Source organism: Lolium rigidum, chromosome 3 (genome assembly GCF_022539505.1).
Source record: "Lolium rigidum isolate FL_2022 chromosome 3, APGP_CSIRO_Lrig_0.1, whole genome shotgun sequence".
Classification (NCBI taxonomy): Eukaryota; Viridiplantae; Streptophyta; class Magnoliopsida; order Poales; family Poaceae; genus Lolium; species Lolium rigidum.
Genome location: NC_061510.1, coordinates 9,461,053 through 9,479,347, shown reverse-complemented (window position 1 = coordinate 9,479,347; position 18,295 = coordinate 9,461,053). Strand labels below are relative to the sequence as shown.

The 18,295-nt window shown below is 45.4% G+C and overlaps 3 protein-coding genes across 3 annotated transcripts; all 3 read left to right on the top strand.

Moving 5' to 3' along the window:
* Positions 1–1,379: 1,379 nt before the first annotated feature.
* On the top strand, positions 1,380–2,347 carry LOC124701161 (PRA1 family protein B2-like). Its single transcript, XM_047233209.1, has one exon. The coding sequence runs from the start codon at positions 1,380–1,382 to the stop codon at positions 1,995–1,997; it is 618 nt and encodes a 205-aa protein (XP_047089165.1). The 3' UTR covers positions 1,998–2,347.
* A 3,002-nt stretch (positions 2,348–5,349) lies between these two features.
* Positions 5,350–11,450, top strand: LOC124701159 (plasma membrane ATPase 1-like). Its single transcript, XM_047233207.1, has 20 exons — positions 5,350–5,766; positions 5,854–5,973; positions 6,069–6,185; positions 6,286–6,423; positions 6,559–6,693; positions 6,842–7,021; positions 7,111–7,317; positions 7,425–7,544; positions 7,627–7,746; positions 7,995–8,117; positions 8,202–8,306; positions 8,383–8,527; positions 8,892–9,056; positions 9,123–9,361; positions 9,547–9,579; positions 9,988–10,069; positions 10,159–10,319; positions 10,416–10,625; positions 10,723–10,905; positions 10,991–11,450. Exons 1-20 carry the CDS (start codon positions 5,662–5,664, stop codon positions 11,261–11,263), a joined length of 2,961 nt encoding a protein of 986 aa, XP_047089163.1. The 5' UTR covers positions 5,350–5,661; the 3' UTR covers positions 11,264–11,450.
* Positions 11,451–11,896: 446 nt separating this feature from the next.
* LOC124701160 (deSI-like protein At4g17486) lies at positions 11,897–16,162 on the top strand. The gene is made up of 4 exons (XM_047233208.1): positions 11,897–12,264; positions 14,327–14,614; positions 14,704–14,784; positions 15,678–16,162. Exons 1-4 carry the CDS (start codon positions 12,096–12,098, stop codon positions 15,812–15,814), a joined length of 675 nt encoding a protein of 224 aa, XP_047089164.1. The 5' UTR covers positions 11,897–12,095; the 3' UTR covers positions 15,815–16,162.
* Positions 16,163–18,295: the final 2,133 nt, after the last annotated feature.

The window sequence follows — 18,295 nt, the reverse complement described above, 5'->3', positions numbered from 1 at the left end:
ACCTGAAGGTTTGGAATATCGACAAAGATTTAGCCATGGACAGGGGTGCGTGGAAGTTAGCTATCCATGTCCCGGAACCATGACTTGGCTTCGAGGTCTTATGGGTTTCAACTCTAGCCTACCCCAACTTATTTGGGACTGAAAGGCTTGGTTGTTGTTGTTGTTGTTGTTGTTGTTGTTGTTGTTGTTGTTGTACACCGCTGACCTTGATCGGTCATTATTAAGGACATCATCAATCATGTTGCTCGTACCGAAGCATCTCCATACCTCCTAGTTTTGCACTGTGGATTTTCTCCTCTAGGTAGTACTTTGCTCTCAACACTCGTGCACATAAGATTTAGTACATTTGATTAGTCTCCAAAATTATTCCGCTAACATGGCCATATTGAAACAATGTAGATCTCTAAAGCCCATCCCTCCTATGCTTTTTGGGATATATATTTTACGTCGGACCCTCCAATGCATTCTCCTTTGATCAACGTCGACACCTCACCAGAATTGAGAAACGACACTAGAAATCCATTTGCATTTTTTTGGAATCCCATTTGTCTAGGAGCACACCCAACCAATTAAATACTGTAATTTTTCACTTTTATCAGCACCAATCATAGCCGACAAACCAATGTACGTATCATTTAGAGATTCAGTCATAATATTGAGAGTTTTCCATGCATCGGCTCTCACCAAGGCACCAATCCATAGCCGGCAAAATAAGGCACATATCGTTTAGAGATCCAATCATAATGTTTGAGAATTTGGCATACCAAAGAGGGTATGGTCGGCCATATGAAAATCGTAGATAACTAAACCAGGTCATTAGGCAAACTAAACATCTATGCGTGCATTTTACTCATCATATATAAGATGGAAGGAACTTAATTAGATTCACTGAAAGTTCTTGTATATATATAGTACTGAAAAGAATTGGCACCTAGGACTCCTTTGATAAGTAATATTTATACAGAAATGGAAAAAAAATTACACAACTTGTTTGATTCATAGAAACATATCCTATAGGAGCTAATGCTATAAAAATCTTGTACTGCAAATTCTACAGGAAAACTTTCTTTCCTGCAATCAAACTCGCTTCATCTTCCTATAAATTTTAAGTAGGCATGACATCTTTGATTCCATGATTTTTCTATTCCTATGCATTTCCTATCCTATAAATTAATTGAGTCCCAAATTTTGCTGAAAAGTGTGGTTGGGCTACTAAGCCATATCCAAGAGCAAGGAGGAGGAGAGTGCAAGTGTGCAAGCAAAGCGGACCAACCCACACAACAGAAACAGGTCTCACACACAACACAAGGCAGGCAGAGGCAGAGAGGACAGACGCGGATCTCGCTCGCCGGCCATCGGGATCGGGGGAAGGCATAGTCATGGCTGCCGACGGCCCCGGCCCGATCCGGCGCGCCCTCGACAAGACCTTTGCCAGCGCCCGCTCCACCCGCCGCGCGCTCGCCCGGTTCGCCCCGCGCCCCTCCGCCTTCTCGCCGGCCCCCGACGCCGAGGCCGCCGCGGTCCGCGCCGTCCGCAACCTCCGCACCTTCCGCTTCCACTACGCCGTCATCCAATGGGTGCTCCTCCTGGCCTCCCTCGCGCCCCGCCACCGCGCATCGGTCCTCTTCCTCATGGCCGCCTCCAAGGGGCTGCTACTCTACGGCGGGCTGCTCAAGGCCTTCCCCAACTCGGCGCTCCTCCGCCGCCTCCTCGACCGCCGCCTCGTGGGGGCGCTCTTCGTCGCGCTCGTGCTCGCAGACCTCGTCGCCGCAGGGGCTGTGGATAAGCTGCTGTTCGCGCTCGCGGCTGGTGTGCCCGTGGTGCTGCTCCACGCCGCATTCCGCGTCCGGGACGATCTCGAGCCCGCGTCCGATGGAGGGGACGAGGAGAAGGACAAGGACAAGGAGGACGGCGTGGTGGTGGAGAAGAAGGAGGACGGCGACGTCGAGACCGGGCCGATGCGACGATCCATGGCCACGGCAACAACAAAGTCCTAGGCCAACAAGATCCCCTTCCATAGCCTGATACACACATATATATACAATTGGTAGACAGAGACAGACTGGTATTCCTTGACCATTTTCATTCTTTTCTGGAGAGATTAGCATGCAGCAGGATGAATCAAATCAAAATCCATTGATTTCTTCTCTTCATATTTTCTTGCTAGGATTAGCTGTGATTTTCGCTTCTTTGTGTATACATACATTTGCTATTACATCATTTCAAACTCCATAGACAAAACTACTAGCTAGCTAGCTAACCAGAGAATTGAATTGGGCCTGATCCTTATTCTTACTTTCCATTCCAGCATGTAATCGTGATTGTTATGACAGCCAGAGCTATACCATTGCATTTGTTTGTTGCAAGACAGATCTGAACTATATTACCCTGACTCTTATAATCAGTACTACTAATATTCTGTCCTCTCTCCCGGTTTGTTGTTACTAGTACTGTTCTCTGAAACAGATGACTACTTCATATATAGATTCCATTGTACTAATAATACGGTAATACCCCATCTATGTATGCTATGGCTTTGCTGCAATTGAAGAGTTCAGCCCCAGACTCAATTGTTGTGTAATGGGTGGAATGGAATAGAATGTTTTACATCTGTAGCATTTGAAACAGAAGCAAGTTGGGTAGACACTAGTAGACAGGGTCAAGACAAGCAAGTGAGCAACCCAGCCTAACATGCTGGAGAGAAAACTAAAACTAATGCACAAATTCTGCGGAATTAGCTGGGCAGCCACACAACGCACAAGAGTTGACACCATCACCAGTTGTTCTACCTGCCTCTCCAGGTAGTACAGCACTGGCGCCGGTCCAGCAACTAAATGCTAATGGCATTACATGTGCATGTGCTTATGTGTGCCTTGTGTTGGCAGAAAAAAAAGAAGCATGTGAATGTGATGTACTAGTAGTACCAAAGTTCCAAATGCAATTAGTCTACTAATAGTCCTGTCTGGCTACTGCTTTGTACGTGAGTGTTCTTATTGGTTGGTGCAGTTGGTGTCATGGCTGTTAAGGCAAAGGTAAAGGGAGAACCAAAGCAACGCAAACAAGAAGAGGTCGACCATACAAAAGTGCAAATACACACCCTATACATGCTTGTATATGTACTCTTTTCGCCGAACAAAATGATTTACAAGATATATACTGTCATCCATTGAACGGCTGATGATACAGCCAAGGAAAATCCACCAAACCAACCAACACTTTGGTATGTACACCTATCATTCATAATCTCACGTCGCTTGCATCGCTCCTTGCCTCGCCAGCAAAGAAACAAATCACCAGCAAGTCTTTGGAGTGAAGGGGTATTTCCTTGGAGGCTTGGACTGGCTGAATTGTGTTGGCAAGATAGACTTAACTATCACAAATTTAGCAAAGCAAATGCTAAACAATTGTTAGTTCTGTTGTCATTTCGTGGATGTTTAGCCTGAACATAAGTCTCTTTTTAAAAAACGAGACATCCTTTTCTGCTCATATATAAACTTCTATTATGTCGCAACATGTGTTTTTTTGAACAACTTTGAGCCTAACGCAATGGAAGAGTTGTTGCAGTAAAGTGGGTTATTTTTCAAATGGTGGATGCAGTGTTGATATTATTTTTAGGGTGAATTCCACTTTATACCCCACTACTTATGCATTTGTGACAATAATTACCCCATTAAAGTGGACAACCAGAAGCACAATTTTTTTTACGCTTGACCCTCTCCTACGCAAGTGCAACAATACTTTTTTAAAGGGTAATCATACATATTGTCAGCAAGTACTTTGTTGCGAGGTTTAGCTTGCGGGACTCTGCTTTTGGAATGCAAAACCAACTTACTAGAATGTAGTGCTTTGCTATTTCCTAAATTATTACCAAACCAAAACCTACAAATGCATGGACATAAATTTCTTATGTAACTAATTTAAGATGATAGAAACCAATTGTGACATGTTTGCTAGTGCATATGTAAATGAGTGAATATTTAACTTGGTACAACGTATTTGCCCATTTAAGATGAGAGGTGTTCATTATGCATGCTTAATTTATTTTGAACCATGAAAAATAATGTATGGTATTGTTGTAATTTGAAAACAGAAGCCTATTTCGGTGGCATTGTAGAAGAACAACCAATCTCCAATTGGAAGGGCTTGGCGATGTATGTTTTATGTTCCTTGTTAGTGTATGCTTTGTTTTATTTGGATGGGTATGTGTGTAAATTTGGAAGATGTATCATAGCAATACCCCCTTTTCTTATCTTTTTTTTCTTAAACATTTCTTGAGTCAACTCTTTTGCACATGAGGTAACACTTCGACATAGAGTGCAAGCTCGGTGGGTTTTGTACCTATGACGTGCTCATGCATGTCCTTGCTATCACCATTGTGATGATAGAGAGTAGGGTGAATGGAAGACGTAATATAGATATATTAGGTGTTAATATTGCACTCCCGTGTTTCAAAAAAAAAAACAGCTAAACTTTTCTAGATACCATGTATCTATAGTTAAAATATGTCTATATACCTCCATATCTAAATAAAATTGACCAGTTTTTTTAGGAACATGGAGAGTATTTTGTATATGTATGTTTATTTGGATACTTTTAAACTACTTTTTTTTAAATCATGAACTTGTCACAGATTTGGTCATCTATCCTTTCTATATTACTCTATTTTTCTTTGCAATGTGCTTCTTTAGCAACTTGGGATGCTGAGAGCCAGCTAGCACTACTAGCTACTTTTGTGCAACCTGCTACCAGCATTAGACTGTAGTTCACTACCACGACCATGAAGTTCGTCCGGAACCTTAGAGGAACCACATAGAACGGTTTAGGGTTAAATCCCGGAGGCACCTCATATCTTCTCACATGCCCCTAATATAAAGTCCGCCGGAGTAGCTATGTACACCTCTCATGCCCCTAAATCAAATAGGTCTGCCCGCTAGGTCTACCCAACCCAAACAAATAAGGGGAAGACATAGGGCACCGCCGTATATCTATGAGACCCAAAGGAAACAAAAAAGTACACATTTCATGTTTGTAATAGGTCCGGCGTTGGAGATGTCCTTGTTTTATTTGGATGTTTTTAAAGATTATTATGAAATTCCTGGTAACATGAGCAGCAACTAACAAGAAAAACAAAGACAGCTGAGTACTAACTTTGAAGAGACAATACCAATGGCGTTTGTTTGACTGACGGACCAGCCTGGTTCGATCAGCTCTAGGCTGATTGGCAGCAGCCATTCGTTGGAAGTGTCCATCCGTCCGTACGAACGCGCGTCTGTCCAAACTTCCCCACCACCCCCATAGAAGATAGAAAAAAAAAAGAGAAGAGTGAGAGGCGCGCCGCCGGCGACGAGACCGAAGGGAGAAGACGACCGTCGACGAGACCTAGGCGCTCCTCGTTGGCCCCTTGCTGGAGATGGAGCCAACCTTGCTGCCACTCACGACCCTACCCATGGGGAGCCACGACCGATGCCGATGGCCGCCGGGAGCACGCCCCTCCTCCCTCTCGATCGCCGCCGTGTCCCCTGCCTTCACCCTCCACTTATACTCCAGCCCCCGCCTCCGCATCATCCACCTGCTCGCCGTCTGCTTCATCCTTCCCTTCCCATTCGCCAACCCAAGGGGCTCCACAGTTGAGTTGAGTCGATTGCCTGGCGCCCGCCCGGCATGGACGGCAAAGAGGAGCAGCCGCCTTCGGTGGAGAGTCCTAAAGGGGTGGAGGCGAATGGCCTCTCCGCTATGGACGCCATCAGCAGGGAAACCGTCGATCTGGTACTGCTGCTGCTACTTACCTACTGTTCCCCCCCACTCATCAGTCATCATTTCTCAAACCCAAATGGGACAACCGATTAATTGCAGGAGCATATCCCCGTGGAGGAGGTCTTCGACCATCTCAAGTGTACCAAGGAGGGACTTACCAGTGAGGGTGCCCAGCAGAGGGTCGATATCTTCGGCTACAACAAGTTAGAAGAGAAGCGTGTATGTATAACCATGCCAACTGCCTCCATACCATAATCCTTTCTCCAAATCATTAATAATCAGATGCCAACGGCTCGTCGATAAATGCTTTGCAGGAGAGCAAGATCCTCAAGTTCCTGGGTTTCATGTGGAATCCGCTCTCGTGGGTCATGGAGGCCGCCGCTATCATGGCTATTGCCCTTGCCCACGGAGGAACGAATCTCAGGGGAAAGGTACCCACTATCACTCTTCCAGATTATACATTATTATTACTAGCTAGCTACTATAATCTCTTTGGCTAATTAGTAACTGCAACTTTCATTGTTGACACAGAAAATGGGCGTCGACTACCACGATTTCATCGGGATCATGGTGCTGCTGGTTGTCAACTCTACCATCAGTTTCATAGAAGAGAACAACGCCGGCAATGCCGCTGCTGCGCTTATGGCCCGCCTTGCGCCAAAGGCCAAGGTGATTTATGCCACCTCATCACCTTCCGAGTACTACCTACCACTAGCACTCGAGGATCACCATATATGGATATGGATATGGATATGGTGCCCCTTTTTTCATACTTATGTGTGCTCACGCTACATTCTTTTCTAGGCTCTGCGTGATGGAACCTGGAATGAGTTAGATGCATCCTTCTTGGTTCCAGGTGATATAATCAGTATTAAACTTGGAGACATCATTCCCGCGGATGCAAGACTTCTCCAGGGCGATCCACTTAAAATTGATCAGGTCTTTTAGTCAGCTCAACTCAACTCAACTATGCCCTCTGCCTATTGCATATTTATTACACTAGCTAGTTCTGCTAAGTACTAAAAGAATCCTGATGCAAGGAGAATACGAAGCAGGTGTGCTAATAACATATTTGTTTTCCTTGCAGTCTGCACTTACGGGAGAATCACTACCCGTAACTAAGCATCCTGGAGGCGGAGTTTACTCCGGTTCTACTTGTAAGCAAGGTGAGATTGAAGCAGTTGTCATTGCCACTGGGATCCATACGTTCTTTGGGAAAGCAGCTCATCTCGTTGAATCAACCACTCACGTGGGCCACTTTCAAAAGGTAGAGCATCCAGCAAGCCGTCTCACTTCACTTACTCCAGCGTCAGCTGAAAACTCATGATACCGGCTGCAATTCATGGACGCTTTCAGGTTCTGACTTCAATCGGGAACTTCTGCATTTGCTCCATTGCCATTGGGATGACCATCGAGTTGATTGTCATGTGGGCTCTTCAATCTAGAGGGTACCGCAAGATAGTCGATAACCTTCTTGTGCTTCTCATTGGGGGGATTCCAATTGCCATGCCCACGGTTCTGTCGGTTACTATGGCTATTGGGTCACACAAACTGGCACAACAGGTTTGAATATTCATCCATGGCCAGAGCTTTGTGGCTACCACGGAAATAAAAAAAGGTGGGTAACTGTATTCTAGGAAGTGACTGCTTCTGTTAATTATTGTCTGCAGGGTGCTATTACCAAAAGAATGACTGCAATCGAAGAGATGGCCGGAATGGATGTGCTCTGCAGTGACAAAACAGGAACATTGACACTCAACAAACTGACTGTAGACAACAATATAATTGAGGTCATAAATCCCACAACTTGTATCCATGTTGATCCTAATTGTACCTGTTCCTAAGGTCTGAGACAGAAATATTTTGCTCTAGGTTTTTACAAGAGGTTATGAGAAAAATGATGTTGTGTTGATGGCGGCAAGGGCTTCAAGACTAGAGAATCAAGATGCTATCGATTTTGCTATTGTGGCAATGTTGCCAGACCCAAAAGAGGTAACAATCTCTCTGTAATTTCCATTTATGACTTTTAACTGGTTCTAGTGATTACTGCCTGTTTGGTTTGCTCAATTAGGGATTAAATAGTGCACCAAATAACAGCCTTAGCTGTAATCGATACCATCTTGATTTCATATTCATCGGTAGATTCTATTCCCTGTACAACGATTAAGGGAGTATGGCAAGAATTTCTGTTGTTAGGGACACTGCACACCTAATTTTTATTCTCATCTCTCTGCTGTTAGGCACGCGCTGGCATAGAAGAAGTCCATTTCCTTCCATTTAACCCAACGGACAAGCGGACAGCGCTGACGTACTTGGACGCTGAGGGTAAAATGCACAGGGTTAGCAAAGGTGCACCTGAACAGGTATAGAAACTTATGGAGTCTGATTTTTCGTTCAAGGATACGTCATTTGTTCATATGCTTATGTTTCATATAATTCTCTTGCAGATTCTGAACCTGGCATGGAATAAATCTGAGATTGAAAGAAAGGTCCATCAAGTAATTGACAATTTTGCTGAGAGAGGGCTGCGGTCGCTTGCTGTTGCATATCAGGTTGATTAAATGCTAGCCTTCTACTGATATGTTGGTCCATTACCTATAGAACTTGCTAATTTCCTTCATTGTGCAGGAAGTTCCTGAAGGTACCAAGGAAAGTGCTGGTGGACCTTGGCAATTCATTGGTCTTCTTCCACTCTTTGATCCCCCCCGCCATGATAGTGCTGAAACCATACGCCGAGCTCTTGACCTTGGAGTTAGCGTAAAAATGATTACAGGTACCTTTTTAGTACACCAAATTGGAAAAAAATCACTTTCTGGCATAGTGGAATTGCAATGATCGCACATGCTTTGATAATGGTATGTTGTTTATTTCCCTTTGATTGGCTGTTCCTGAGAGACTGGAAATATTGGCAAGTCAGTCTGAAAATGTTAACTTCTAATATGTACAGATGTTCCAAAATAAAGAGCTTAAGTAGTTAAGTGCTGATTCACATGCTAGCCTACTAGCAGTAGTAGCTTTCCCGAGCTTCACAAGAATTTCTTTTGTGATGGCTGAATAACCTTTAAACATCAGGGAGATCCTTCTGTTTCCCTAGATTCACTATTGTAATGAGTATGCCCCTTGGGAAAACAATTCAGGTGATCAGTTGGCTATTGGTAAGGAAACTGGACGGAGGTTAGGAATGGGCACAAACATGTATCCGTCATCATCTTTGCTGGGTGACAAGATAGATGGTGATATTGCAGTCCTACAAGTGGATGAGTTGATTGAGCAAGCAGATGGGTTTGCTGGAGTGTTCCCTGGTGAGCTTTAATTTTCACTTCTTTTAAACCATCGGGTTTATCACTCTAACTTGTTTCCTTTCCCAGAGCACAAATATGAAATAGTCAAAAGGCTACAATCCAGAAAACACATATGTGGGATGACGGGAGATGGAGTTAATGATGCACCTGCCCTGAAGGTAGCAGACATTGGAATTGCCGTGGCTGATGCAACTGACGCTGCCCGTGGAGCCTCTGATATAGTTCTGACAGAACCTGGATTGAGTGTGATCATCAGTGCTGTATTGACCAGCCGTGCAATTTTTCAGCGGATGAAAAATTATACAGTTAAGTGTGTTTACAGTGCATAAGATATATTTATCTACCTTGCTATCTCAGGAAGAATGGGCTGTATCATGCGAGCTCTCTTCAAAGTGGAAATACTAGTTCCCTTTCATGTGTTACAGAAACACTATTTCATTCTGGTAATAAGCAAAGCTGTCTGATGTTAATCAGTTCTGTTCTATTGCAGATATACGCTGTCTCTATCACCATCCGTATAGTGGTAAGTTTGTGTTGCCTAAGATATGTGTACCCTTTGCCTACCATCTGATTACCAAGTTACATTATTTTTGTCATGACAAGTTCGTGAGAATAATTAGTGTATGGTCAACTTTCTTGCTTGTATATTAGTAAATGCTACTTTCTCTGCTCCCTAATATGAGATGTTTTTGCAGGCTAATTTAGCTTGCCAAAACGTGTTAGATAGCATTTCTCGACTGAACCCTTGTAGATGGATCAAAAGTACCATGTACCCTTTATGTACCAACCTTACTAAGTATCTAGCTAGCGAGAGCTAACCCGGCAGTGTTCTTTGTTTGCTCAATCTTTCCAAAGAGATTCTGTGGGTGATGTAGAACATGCTAGTTCTATTTTGGAATTCATATCAATGATCCAAACCTTATCTGTGCAGCTTGGGTTCTTGCTCTTGGCATGCTTTTGGGAGTTTGACTTCCCCCCAATGATGGTTCTTCTGATAGCTATTCTTAACGATGGTAAAGAACATTGCTATCTTCTCATCAGAAATGTATTTAGAAATATGGATATTAATATTTTTGTAACTGTGGTGATGACTACTGCCCAGGAACCATCATGACCATCTCCAAAGATAAGGTGAAGCCATCTCCCTCTCCTGACAGCTGGAAGCTAGCAGAGATCTTTGCAACCGGTGTGGTCCTGGGGACTTATATGGCCGTAACAACGGTGCTCTTCTTCTGGGCAGCTTACAAGACGGAGTTCTTCGTGGTAAATATTATTTCATCCTTGTCACACAGGCACTTGTTGGTAGGACTATTTGTGGCTTGCAAACTCACTTGTTTCTTTCCATGTAATTATGTGCAGGGCATCTTCAAGGTTCCTACGCTGAATATAGACAAGATCGGCAAAGACAGTGAATCGATCGCGAGGAACACAGAGATGATGGCTTCCGCCGTCTACCTCCAAGTGAGCACCATCAGCCAAGCCCTGATATTCGTGACGCGGTCGAGGGGCTGGTCATTCATGGAGAGGCCTGGCGCTCTGCTCATGTGCGCCTTTGTGGTTGCTCAGCTGGTGAGTTCCTATCTATTACGATGACTTGTAATTACCAGCTTGAGGTAGTCTAGTGATGTTTTGACACTAAGAATGAAGGGTGTGTATGATAATGCAGCTCGCCACTGTGTTGGCTGCTATGGTGAACTGGAAGCTGGCGAGCATCCGAGGCATCGGGTGGGGCTGGACGGGCGCCATCTGGGTGTACAACATCATCATCTACCTCCTCCTGGACCCGATCAAGTTCGCGGTGCGGTATGGGCTGAGCGGGAGAGCCTGGAACCTCGTCATCGACAGGAAGGTTAGTAGTGTTTATCTGTGAACCTGAATGCTCTGAACTGTGAGGATGGCTGTTGATACATGCATGGTTTGGTATGATATTTCAGGTTGCGTTTTCGAGCCAGAAGAACTTTGGGCGTGAGACCCGGGAGGCGGCGTGGGCGCACGAGCAGCGCACCCTGCACGGGCTGGAGTCGGCGGGGACGGGGCGGGAGAAGGCTGCGTCGGTGGAGCTGGGGCACATGGCAGAGGAGACCAAGCGGCGTGCGGAGATCGCGAGGCTGAGGGCGCTGCACACGCTCAAGGGGAAGGTGGAGACGGCGGCCAAGCTGAAAGGGATCGACCTGGATGACATCAACAACCAGCACTACACCGTCTGAATCTGATGATCATAAACTGATTCTGTCGCTGATATTTTTGAGCGAAACCGTTGCAGCATTGATTTGTGATAATAATAGTACAGTAGTAATAATAATAATATACAAGGAGATTTGGTGGGTGGGCGATATAAGTCTGTGGAGGAGGAAATATTCAGTTCTTTAATTGCAAACCATGTGTTGTACTAAATCGAAGTGGAAGATGTTGTAGTAGTAGATGGTGTGCATCTGAAGTTGCATAATGGCATTCTTTCTGTCGTCTTGCTGCTGATGGCTAGCATGTGACCTGGCTGGCTGGCTCCAATTAGCTTTGAGGTCAGTAGGTAGGTCGTCTCGTTTTCTATTTCTCTAAATGGGTTTCCTTGCCAACCATCTGTGCTATAGTTGATGTACCAGAGGTAGTAATTTTATGTTTAGGACAGGTGGTTGACACGAACATTAGGACAGGACAGAAACGGTTAGAGAGAGAGAGAGGGGAACTGGTACTGTATCTCACTCACTTGCCAGCTGCTGCCTTTGCTTCTTCTACCTTTGCTTTCTTTCCCAATCAATCGAGACGCACTCGCCCATCCGGCAACAAAGAAGGAAAAAACTTCTTTTCTGCCCAATTTGCCCCTAGCCCACAAAGAAAGAAAGAATTTCCCCAATCTCTCTTCTCTTTCTTCTCTCCTCTCGACGGACGAGCGTCGAGCGAGGGAGGAGGAGCTGGAGGCTGGAGCCGCCGGCCAAATCGAGCCTCAGATCTGTCTTGGACCGCGCGCGCGCGGATGAAGCCGTGGAGCTAAGCCAAGCCCAAGCCCAAGCTACCACGATCGAGGACGAGGAGGAAGGGAGGATGCGCATGCGGGTGCTCCCGGCGTTCAGCGCCGCGCCGCCGCCACCGGCGCCTCCTCCTCCTACGCCCGCCGCAGCAGTCAAGGTGTACCTCAACATCTACGACATCTCCCCCATCAACAATTACCTCTACTGGTTTGGGCTCGGCATCTTTCACTCCGGCCTCGAAGGTACCTTGCTTCCTTACCTACCAACTCGCCTCCTTCTAGTACTATCTCTGATGCTAACTAGTACGACCATGTGTACATACCATGCTAATTCTAGCTAGCTCAATTGGAGTAGTAGATACCACGAGCGGCGGATAAGAGAGACTAGCACAACCACTTAATTCCTTGGTTGCTACATTCATTTCCAGCTTCCTTCATGTTTTGCTACCGTGCCAGACCATACTTTACCCCAATTGTACTAGTGTAGTAAAATGATTTCCAAGACTGCCTTACATGCCCAGTTTATAAGTACAGTTAATACACGGCTGCGCTTTTGTACTCACACTCATAAGTTTCCCAGTGGGTTGGCGTGACAGATTCATAAGACTGTTACTACCTAGGAGTACTTTTTTAAACATAAGGCTCGAAAGCCCAGCTTTGAATTAACAAAGCCATCAACCGGCCAGGAGTTACAACAGTGCACCACACCACGCACACCACGGCAAGAAAGATACAAGGGTACACACAGAACGAATTACAACACTGTACTAAGAGCGAGGATAAGCTTGCAGAAGTGCAGACCGCCGCTGTTCGGCACCAAGGACACCATCCGGAGGCACGGCGAGGGACTGCCCGGAGCAGAGTTGTAGTCTTGAATCCGAGGAGAACAACCAGGACTACGAGCACCAGAGGCACCAACCTGTTCTCATGCCGAAGAGGGCCCCTGCCCTCTCGCCTGGCTCGAAGGCGTCGAACCATCGGACATGAGAGAAGCTCACCCGAGAGCTGCAGAGGTGTTGGGCTCCGGACCCGCCGCCCTGGAGTAAGACTACCTTGACGAAGATCACACCATACCGGCCACACTGCCGAGCACTTGGACACCCACCAGCGACGAGAAATCCGCCGGGAGCACCTGCAGAGGACGGGGCAGACTGCCGTCGACACACGCAGACGGGCCAGAGATCACCGCAGCTGCTCACGGACCGGCATTGCCCAAAAGCTGCAACCTTCAGCTCCGCCACCCTACCCAAACCTCCCCAGGCGGCGCCTCCAAGAAGGTCACGACGCAGCAGCGCGTCGCCGCCGCCCAATCAGCGAGATTTTGGACTTTCGTCCAGGAGGTGGGGAAAAGGTGAGCAAGAGCCAAGGACATCAGCTACTACCTCCGAAACCGACGTGAACCGTAGATCCACGCCGCAGACGCCGCCCACCGCCGCCTCACATCCCGAGGAGTCGAGGACGCCGGACCGAGGCACCCACCACGATGCCCGCCGCAGGACATCGGGGGAGACGAACCAGCGCCCTCGCCGCTCGTCGACCAGACGCATCGGGGCCGTCCACCCGAGGCAGCCCAGATGAGGCCTAGACCTAGGCCCGCTGGCCTAGATCTGGGCCTGCCGCCGCCACCCCTGGCCACGGGCACGCCGTCGCAGGGCCGCGCCAGCCAGCAGAAGCCGCGCCGCCACCCCGCCGGAGCTGCGTCTTCACCACGCCGTGGTCAGGCCACCGCGCCGCCGCGCCAGACTTCGAGCACGGCACCCCCGCCGACCGCGCCAGCCCGCGCCACCACATCCACGCGGGGGAGAGAGATGCCCCGCCGGCGCCGGCGCCCCGGGGCTTTGCTCGGCGACGCCCTCTGGCGGCAGCGAGGGAGGGACGGGAGGAGGAGGGACTTGAGGTTGGGGGAGGCTAGGGTTTCGCCCTGCGCTCGCGGGAGCGACAGGACGAAACGGTTGCATATGACCTAGGAGTACTACTGAACCTTGCGCCATTGCTATTGCCGGTTTCGCTTACTGCTTTCTTTTAACTAGACTAGGCTTGGCCTGTTCGACACGCTTATTTCACACATTTAGTACAGTCCTTTCCATTTTAGTACTATGAGCTAGCTGCTCTAGACCAAGGCCTTTCAAACTCTTCTATGAATCACAGCTTTGCTAGACTCCCTACAGGCTGTATTTTCTAGCATTTCCATTTTCTGGATCAACTTAAACTTAAATCCACGTGAAGTTGTGCACATCAGTTTCATGCAACTATCTATAAGTTGAACACCCAAGGCTGACCATTCCAGTAACCTTTATTTTTGCAGTGCATGGCATGGAGTTTGGGTTTGGAGCCCACGAATACCCAACTAGCGGAGTCTTCCAAGTAGAACCAAAAAGCTGTCCTGGCTTCATCTTCAGGCGCTCAGTGTGTGTGGGTACCACCGATATGTCCCGTTCTGAAGTTCGCACTTTCTTAGAGGATCTCGCCGAGGATTATCATGGCGACACTTACCACTTGATTGTCAAGAACTGTAACCATTTCACGGCTGACGTCTGCAAGCGTTTGACGGGAAAGCCGACTCCTGGATGGGTCAACCGACTTGCCCGATTAGGTTAGGTCTTACAACACAAATTCATAATGTACTTCTCCTTTACTATTGCAATTCTCAATTATTTCTGGCTTTATATTGTGGAATCACAGGTTCTGTTTGCAACTGTGTACTGCCTGAAAACATTAAGGTTAATGCAGTTGGAGATGGAAGTGCACACCTTGAATTTTCTGGTATTTTTCTCTCCCCTCTCTGTCTCTCCATGTTGTGCGGAGCTGGTGTTAACCCTATCGAATTGATCAAATCCTTCATTAACCTTGTCTTTTCATTGTTCATTGTTGGAAGATTACATCATAAGAAATGGGGCTGACCCCAATGCTTTGATCCTCTAGCTTCAACGCTGCATGTTTGTGTGTATGGCCACAGTGCTGCTCTGCATGGCATTGTACAGATCCATTTTTGACTGCGTAGATGCTTAGCTATATTGATCAGTCTTGGCTACATTTTAATAAGGAAATAAAGGCCGTATGCATCTATTCGATGCAGAGGCAGGGGATGATCTGCATTTTGGAAAAAAAAAACTATATTGATCAGTCCTTGCACCACATTCCATTAAGTGGCTGTAATGAAGCATTTCAGCGATTCAGTTTTTGATATTATATTTGCTCTAGCATGTCTTAAAATTGCATAGTGATGATAAATCAAATTAGAATTATTAAGATATACTGTGTAATTTCCTTTACCCTTTTCTGCCAATTCCATGTTGTGTAGACATCTGAGGTCTTACGTAGTCTGCAACCTGAATCTTCAGATGCCCAATGTGCTTGAGCATGTATGAACATTTGAAAAGTTGTAATGTTAAAAATTGGTCAAGTTTCTCTGTGCCACATAGATCCTCCAATAAACAACATCAATTCTCAGACAGTTCCCTGAAATCTATGGCTACCACTACTTCTGCATCCACGTATACCTAAACACTTTTTGATTCACTCTTCACACGTCAGAATATGGGATAAAAATAATTAAATACACAACAGTACCTATATTTATTACCTTATATTCCTGCTGGCACTAATGGTTAGACCACAAATGACTGCTTGTGACTGATAAGGTGCTATTGCTTCAGATGATGGCTTGGAGTCAAACGCGTCGATCGTCGATGATAGCGACATCGATGATCTAGACCACCTTCTAACAACACCCAACAGCGAAATTGTATCTTCGATAGACAAGACATTAACTCCTGGAAGGGATAGCTTATAATTGTCTCTGTTGTTCATGAATAGTGTTGCCTGTTTTGTGGTTGTTTGCTGAGTTCTAGTGGTGGTGGTGCTGGTGGTGGTGGCAGGGCCAGACGATGATCCAGTTAAAGTTGGGGTGGTCACTGCTACATATGTAGCTGTAGAGAGGTAGTAACTGTGGTTTGTCTAATTGTGGCGAAGGCCAAGTTAACCAACATGTGTGATGGTTGTGTGCTGTGTGCGTGATTGTAACTGTTGTTTTGAGAGTGGTGTGCAGTTGTATATTTGTGTAACTAGTTGACAATTGTTTTGTTGTGTATAAAATGGCTTGACCTGGTGTTTGCTACACATAAAGGCTATGTTGTTCCTATCTGTTGACGTCAATAGGATCTTGAATATTCCATTAGCATTTGGGATGAGGGAAGACTCTGTTTCATGGGATTACACAAACGAGGAGTCTTTTCAGTTCGATCGTGGGATTACCAACATGGCAGAAAGCTGATCTGAAATAATGGACAAGAACATCAGACATTGACCCAAGTTTCTGTCAATTATTAAGGTTTAAAATATGGAGGTGGCTAGCGGTCGATTATAGTTCAATTCTCGCTCGACTATGTTAGAAATACATGACAGTATGTATTTGTATGGATGTATGGTTGTGTATGTGTTTTTTACCGTCAAACCATAGGGGGGTCCCCTATGGTATAATTTTCTAATAAATTGGGTTAGCAAAAGTACATCAGCGATAGGATTACAAGGGTTGTACAAGAAGGGAAGAAAGAGGGAGGCCAGGAAAACTTTCTTTTTCCAAACGGGTTACCCCTTTCCATTGCTGCTACATAATGGAAACCATAAATGCAGCAAAAGGAGACAGGAAAGAAGCCGCCCTCGCACCCTCAGGAAACCCGCTGATAGATACTCGAAATCGAGCATCCACTATGGGGGCGAAAATCTGATGATATCCTGTGACATGTGCCTCACTTTTTTCATCAGCTGCTCCGCTCCCTTCTTGATCTTCAGAGCATCGCCATCATCATAAAGACCCGCCCAATAATTCAAGAAAGAGAAAATGTTCTATATTATTGCGACATGATTTTTGAGCACGAACCCATCAAACATTATCTTATTCCTGGTAATCCAAATGAACCAGAAAATGACAACCATTAGAATTTATTTATTTCCTGTCATATAGGCACACATCCAAGCCAGAGCCTGCCACCTATTAGAAGGACAAATATTAGCTCCAACACAAGCACCAACACACCCCCAAGTCGCTATTGCAATAACACGAGAAAAGAACATATGATTTTCATTTTTCACAATATGTTATCACAAAACGAGCAAATAGGAGATCCCTTCCAGTTCCTTTCTTAAGATTGTCTCTAGTTAAGATAGCATCGTAACAAAGTTGCCACAGGAAGATTTTTATCTTCAAATGTACCTTATCTTTCCAAATCCAACTATTGTTAGGCCCAACAAGGTCTTTGATGGCCTGCAAGTACACATGTTCATTAGAGCATGTTTCGTGGAAGTATTATTTTATATCGTATTCCATTGAGGAGCCTATTAGAGTGTTTACCTGTGGAGTTTCTATTGCATTCAAGGTGTCACGGATCTTGAGTGAATTGACTGAAAGAATTGAAATGAAAAAAAGGTGAGTGTGAATATAAGATTTTTGTATATTGAAAGTGCAATAAAATAAAATGCATAAAAGTAAACAGCTTTGAGAGTTGTATTTAGTTCCTTGCAGACGAAAGATTAGGCGCAGGGAAACACGGTTCATGGTGATAGTGAATGTGCCCGGTGGAATAGGTGTGATAAGTGAATATAATTCTTCTTATTTATATGTGACTAGGCAAGCAACCTAAATAAGAGTAAGAATCCTCTTGTTAGATTTCATTTGACTCCAATGATTCTTCTGTTTGTTACCAAAACTATGGTCAACACATCTATTAAGGTGGTTAAACCAGATCAAAGCGTTAATCTTGGTGGCTCCTTATTGTCCTTGAGTTATGCTAGATCCTCTTTGATATCGGTCGTGTTACTCAGGGGGTCGCCGATTCACTAGCAAACAAGTTCCTGACTAGAGTTCTCAAGATCATGCTATTTGGGCCCTTAAATTAGATAATAACATTAGGTGCACATAGACATTCATTCTCATATATAATTATCACAATCATAATTCACAAATAGATGGAATAAGATAGACACATCACATCTCACCAATCCTCTGCATCTCCCACACCTATGGGGATCTACTCACACATGCGAGGAGAAAAGCACAATAATATCATAACAATGTAAATTGAGTTCATCTCGATATTACCGTAACAAGCCACAATAGTTGAAGATCGAATCAAATACAAACCAAGATAGGAATAGAGGTTCAAATACTTAATCTTACAAGTATGAATCTCTCTCTCTCTCTCAGTACATGTGTGGGATGATGATGGGTGTGTGGATGATCTAGAGGTGGCAGATCTTGGTGAGAGTCGATGGGGAT

Bases quoted from the DNA above. Each gene is read 5' to 3' on its own strand.
- LOC124701161 (XM_047233209.1), top strand. From the start codon at position 1,380: ATGGCTGCCGACGGCCCCGGCCCGATCCGGCGCGCCCTCGACAAGACC.
- LOC124701159 (XM_047233207.1), top strand. From the start codon at position 5,662: ATGGACGGCAAAGAGGAGCAGCCGCCTTCGGTGGAGAGTCCTAAAGGG. The intron at 6,186-6,285 runs GTACCCACTATC...TTGTTGACACAG, and splicing joins GAACGAATCTCAGGGGAAAG to AAAATGGGCGTCGACTACCA. The intron at 9,362-9,546 runs GTTAAGTGTGTT...GTTCTATTGCAG, and splicing joins AGCGGATGAAAAATTATACA to ATATACGCTGTCTCTATCAC.
- LOC124701160 (XM_047233208.1), top strand. From the start codon at position 12,096: ATGCGCATGCGGGTGCTCCCGGCGTTCAGCGCCGCGCCGCCGCCACCG. The intron at 14,615-14,703 runs GTTAGGTCTTAC...GTGGAATCACAG, and splicing joins CAACCGACTTGCCCGATTAG to GTTCTGTTTGCAACTGTGTA. The intron at 14,785-15,677 runs GTATTTTTCTCT...CTATTGCTTCAG, and splicing joins TGCACACCTTGAATTTTCTG to ATGATGGCTTGGAGTCAAAC.